The sequence below is a fragment of the Ursus maritimus genome, unplaced genomic scaffold (assembly GCF_017311325.1).
Source record: "Ursus maritimus isolate PB19 unplaced genomic scaffold, ASM1731132v1 scaffold_1, whole genome shotgun sequence".
Taxonomy (NCBI): domain Eukaryota; kingdom Metazoa; phylum Chordata; class Mammalia; order Carnivora; family Ursidae; genus Ursus; species Ursus maritimus.
The window spans coordinates 57,819,987-57,825,986 of NW_024423343.1; the positions used below are offsets into that span (position 1 = coordinate 57,819,987).

Sequence of the window (6,000 nt, forward strand, 5' to 3'; positions counted from 1 at the left end):
GGAAATTTTAACATTTATTCTGAATATTATTTTAGCATTTGTTGTTTATTTACTATTTTCCACTAGGTGTGGTTGATTTTTGGTGGTAGAATGCAGGCATGGTCTTCAGGCCTGGACTGACGTTTTGCTGAGTTTGTTATCAACTCAGGACTCTTTATTGACACCCTGGGACCGATCCTGACCACCAGGCAGCAGCAGCTGGGCCTGCTTTGCTCCGGAGCAGTGGCCTCCACAGCAGAAGATGACAGCTGTGGTGATGCCAACTTAACCACCACTCTGGTTCCTCTGCAAACAGTCCTTTATTCAACTGGTAGAGGCCAGGAGTCAATGTATGACCCAAGCTACTACTATTCCTTTGTATTTTCAAAGTACTTCATTCCACAGCCTTGAGGGTCACTCACAGTTCCCTTTTCTCCCTTCTCCACCTCTCTTCCTGCCAAATTTTATGATTAAGAAGAGGGAAAGGGGCACATTTCTTTTGGATAATTCATTCCTGAACATACAGACTGAAAGCGTTTGAAACAGAAGCCACATTGCCTTTTGCCTGCATTGGAGGTCCTCATCAAAGTCTCGGAGGACAGAGTGAGTCATCAAGGACTCAATGCCAGGGCCCATGCTGCAATGTGGGGCTGGAGCCATGGGAAGGAAAAGGGAAGTTCAGCTTAAAATAGTGTTTCTGACATAAATCATGTCCCTCTGGAACCACCTCACGGTCCTAGAAAGTCCTCAATAAAATTATCTGTTTCAGCCCACTCAAAAATAGGTACTATTGCATTAGCAATCCCACTTCTAGGAATGTGACCAAGGACAGACCCACTTACACGAACATGTTCACTGAACTATTATTCGAGAAATGCAGAAACTGGAAATGATGTCAATATTCGACACGATGAAAAATATGCATATCTGTGGCACAGCTACTCAAAGGTCATCAGGAATTTTTACTAGAAAGACTGCACTGACATAGGAAAATCCTTATATAAGTGGAAACCGCAGCCTACAAAATGATGGGTACTGTGTGATTACGACCATGGAACAAATGCAAAGAAAAAGAGAGCAAGTGAAAATACATTACGGTGCTGCCAGTTACTGAATTAGAAGGGCAGGAGGGTGGGTGATGATGTTCCTTACTTCTCTCATAGGGCACTTCTGATGATCGTGTTAACAAAGGACAGAATTTGCAATCACAGCCTCTCCGGGGAAGCTGCGTGCTTCCGGGGAGTCCTGGTACAGTGGGACGAAGATGTATTCTTGGAAGGGAGGACTCTGTACCTCGAGGAAAGCCACGGCCACGTCATCCTCTTGTAGGACATCTCCGTACACGGCGGCCCACTGTAGCACCAGGCGGATGACTCGCCTCTTGCTGTTGAGGGCGTAATCCATTTTCTCCTGCTCTGTGCCCTGGGAAGGCTGTGCGTGGTAAGTGCCGTGGAGTCAAGGAAGACATTTGGTCATTTCACGCTTGTCTCACTGAGCTACTTGCAAAAGCAGAGAATGATCAATCCCAGTTTCGGGAAGACAGCCTTTTGGACTGATGGGATCCCTTCCTCAGGGCCTCAAGAAAAGCCCCACCCACATAAAGATCTGGACCAAGTGCATAGAAAGCCTTGTTCATGTCTGCTGACTTTGACAGGCTAGTTGTCCAAGGAATAAGACTCGTACAGCTCCCCTTGGACTTGTGTGTTGACACACTTCCTACCGTGCCTCGCTCCAGCTGCCATCACGCTCCCTGCCTGCCCTCCACCTGGCCCTTCACGTCTAGGGGAGGTAATGCTTCCTGCTATTGCTTGTCTCTCGGTGCCTTGCCAACCCTTTTTGGTGCCCACTGAGTCTGCACATATTTCTACAAAGCCACTTCACTGTATACATTTCAGTGAAACCCTTCTGAGTGGGCATCTAAGTTCTGTGGACTGATACCAAGAGGACATGGGGCTGGAGGAAGACAGGCTCACCTAGAGTTAAGAAGAGCAAAGGTTCCTGCTGTATGGATCTGCTGAGGGACTTTGACATACTATATCATAACGTCTTCTCCTGTCTTGAGCCACAACTTAACTCATACTGGCTTTTTGTGCATCTATGGCTGGACATCTTAACGAAACTATACGCTCCTGGAGGCCTGGGATGATCTATTACTTGCCCTGTATTCTGTACCATGCCCAGCACAGCGACTTTCAGCTGGCAATTGTATTTATCCATTAATACAATAAATACTTCATTGAGTTCCTTCCAGTGTGTCAGGTAAAGGCTTCTGCTCTCAGTTTACATTCGTGTGGGCATTACAGTAGACAGAATATAGTATGTGATCAAGAAAGATTTTAGAGGCGACATACCATTCCTTTGTCAGTGATTTATAGCAGTTCATACTGCAGACAATTAGTTCATGGAACATTTTCCTCTTTATAACTTACACTGTATCTTACACTAGAGTACCTTAGTTAAGTTCTACTTTATAGTCTTGTGATAAAAGTATCCTTCCCTTCCTACCCGTGAGCAAACTGACTGTAAAAGCACACAAATGGCCAGGATCACATGGTGAGAGAATGGAGTTGGTTTTGACCAAGACTCCTAATTCCAACTAGTTTTCTTCCCCATTACACAACACCCCTCCCTGTGCCTCACAGGTGGCTATAAGACTGGCTGTGTCTTGGCTTACCACCATGACTTCAAAGGCTCAGTAGAAAACTGCCTTGTGGCAGTGCTGTACTTGACAGCTAAACCAGTAAAGGGTCTTTTCTAAAGGGACTATAAATAATCATGATCAAGGTAAATGACAGAACCTTAAAGCAAAGGTTTACCGCATGTAAATGGGTTGCAAAATGGCTTTCATAAATTGAGCACGGGATTCATAAAAAGGAAAATTGCTCAATCCGTATTGCTACAATTCTCTCTGAGCCTACAATAAAAAAAGGGAAGAAAGATCACTTTATGTGAAAATTATTTCTTTTCTGATTAACCCTTAGGCCTCTTGCTTGTATGCACACATAACTCAGTTTTTCTTTCCAAAGAACTGCAATGTGGGCACGACATTTTATTACTATTTTGATAGGACCTAGCAATGTAGGCACACGGTGGGCACCAAATGAGTTATTCCTGACTGACTGAAAAATATGTACTGGTTTGCCTAATAGTCAGTAAAAGAGAGGGAGAGAGATTGAGTCTTTCTTACTTGCACGAAGCTGAGATGGTTTGAACTATCAAATTTGCTATTAAGAGGATATAATGCTAACTTTCCAGGTTATCTTTTCTTTCCTTTTTAGATTTTATTTATTTCTTTTTAGAGAGAGAGAGAGAGAGAGAGAGAAAATGTGCGCGTGGGGGAGGGGAGCAGAGGAGGAGGGAGATGGAGGGGAAAGAATCTTAAGCAGACTCCCTGCTGAGCACAGAACCTAATATGGGACTTGATCTCAAGTTCCTGAGATCATGACCTGAGCCAAAACTAAGCGTCGGAGGCTTAACTGACTGAGCCACCCTGGCGCCCCTCCAGGTTATCTTGACTTGGACTCAGGAAGCAATGCAAACACTTGTAACTTGGATACAGTGATATCAGCAGCACACCTGTGGCTAATCTATAAGGCCTTAGGATAGGATACTAAATTTATATTATCTCTGTGGGTCAGGACAGAGATTTTTCTTGACTTCTTTCCTATAGGGGAAATCTGTCTTTTTTCTACAATGAAAGACAGAACACACAATTGGAAGGATTAACATGATAACACTATAAATGTGTGTGGAGCTTTATAGTTTGTAATAAATATGCTCCATGTGCTCACATGATCATATAATGCTCTCTATAAATACTTACAGATGAAACAGAAAGAAGAGATCTGCTTGAGGTTGTTCAGTGAATAAATGGTAGGGCTTATAAACCCAGGCAGGGCTCTTCCCATTGTTGCCACCCCACACCCCCCAACAGTGACTGGATGTTAGTGCTTTGGTTCATGAAATCATTGAGAATGACTGCGTCTGGGAAGCAAAAGTTCTGATGAGAAAGAGATCTTTCTTTCTTTCCCTTTCTTTCTTTCTTTCTTTCTTTCTTTCTTTCTTTCTTTCTTATTTCCACTTTTTTTTTTTTTGCCTAAGTTCTAAGTTTCCCAGAGCTGACGAGTATCTAAACCAGAGTTGAGTGTCCTCTGTTCTTAATGAATAGCTCCCCAGGCTCCTGGGATCCAGCAATGACCAAATCCAGAGGGACTGGAATAAGGCTTGCTTTCTTTTCTCATGAAAGTTAAGTGTTTTTGCCTCTGGAAAAATGAAAGGAAGCACTGATTTGTTTCACAAAGTCTCACTTTCCCCTTGCAGATGTTATTGGAGGTGGTGGTAACGGTACTTTTATAAGCTGAATCCAAGCATGTGCTCAAGGATTCTGCCCCTCCATAGGCAACATATACTGTTCCATTCCTGAACAGTGTGTTGAATCAGATTGTCAAGGGACACAAAGAAGACTTTATGTAATTGATGATACCTGAAATGGTTATAGATGAGGTGTTGGTGCTTCTACTGATTCCCATAACACTTTCCCCAGCTTTTAGAAGATTTATGTGATTTATTTTAAGATTTTATTTAACTCTTATAAAAAAGGTGGAGAGGGAAAAACTATATTCCCTTCAGACAGCAGCCAAAGTGGGGGTGGGGGTGGGTGAGAAATAACATCCTACCAGATCCCTTGTCTCAATATGATGTAAAACAATTAAACCTAAAAAGAGTGACATTTCAAATACAGTTTGATCATAAATCCGAACACTTCAGGAAGGTTGCAGAAACTATTACCTTCTTTGGCTAAAACCAGAACAATGCATTAATAACCACTTGATGGAGAAAATCTCATGGGAATACAAACCTAGCTCTTCTCCAGGGCAAGCAACAATTTAGAAAGGATGATCAATGGATACCACATACATAAGATACTTCCCTCCCCCCAACCCCCCAAGATACTTTGAACAACACTATCTGAAATATATACCGGGCTAATGTCTATGTTAAGTGCAGTTAGGAGAGAAAATAAAATACATCATAATACAGTGATTTTTGTCAAATGATAAGGAAATACACGTATTAAACATGGCCATGACTCCTGATGTCATGACAGTTGGGTTCAGGTAAGAAGCAATATGGCTGCCTGAATGCATGTCAACAAAGGCAGAGAGAGAACAGGATTCTGGTTTCTCATAAAGTGCTAGACAAACGTCTGTGAAAGAATCTAGAATATTCACAGAATTTTTATTTTAAATACAGTTAAGAAATGGCCTTAATGGTCAAAATGTCCAAAGTCATCACTGACACACTGAGTGGATTTCAGATGATTCACAGAATCATAGAATCTGTGAGCTGCAAAAGCCCTTTGATTGTATCTCCAACTCCACCATTTCAGAGGGAAGGAGACTGAGATAGAATGAGTTTAAGTGATTTTTCCAAATCTATCAATGGAATTCTTGGGATTAGAACTCAGTTCTCTTATCTCTCTCCCCTGTACAGTGTTTACCTGTCTCTGTTGTGACATTTTGTCTGATATTAATATTCATGCTAAATATATTATGCAGCAGAATTAGGTGATTTGAAGTTTACTGGATAATGGGGAAGTCAGTCTGAGATGCAGAAATTGATCCCCAAAAATCCTCAAAGAAGACAAAGCACATACAGAAAAATCAAGCATTAACTGCTGCAGCTCCCTGACAATCTGATAGTCAGGAAGGCAGAGGGTCGCTAACGTCTGAACCAGATCCTCACTGCTATAGTTTCAGCCAGTGCTTTCGTTTGGTACCTGCTGATTTAGGAAGCAGTAGCTTGGGGGTGCCTGGCTGGCTCAATAGGGGGAGCATGCGACTCTTGCTGTGAGTTCAAGCCCCACATTAGGCATCGAATTTACTTAGGAAAAAAAAAAAGCAGTGACTCACCACTATTAACCAAACATTCGAGAGGATTCAAATCCTAACTTGAGGTTTCTCTTGTTATGGTAATAAGATTTTTCACCATCTGGGAGCATTAAATCAGAATCCTTAACAG

At 42.2% G+C, this 6,000-nt stretch overlaps 1 protein-coding gene across 1 annotated transcript in view; it reads right to left on the minus strand.

The window, feature by feature from the left end:
• RAPGEF4 (Rap guanine nucleotide exchange factor 4) overlaps positions 1-6,000 on the minus strand; it is a 275,140-nt gene that overhangs the window by 32,997 nt on the left and 236,143 nt on the right. Inside the window, exon 18 of the mRNA XM_040643867.1 lies at positions 1,273-1,423. Coding sequence (XP_040499801.1) covers positions 1,273-1,423 — 151 coding nt within the window. The remainder of the gene's footprint in view (positions 1-1,272; positions 1,424-6,000) is intronic.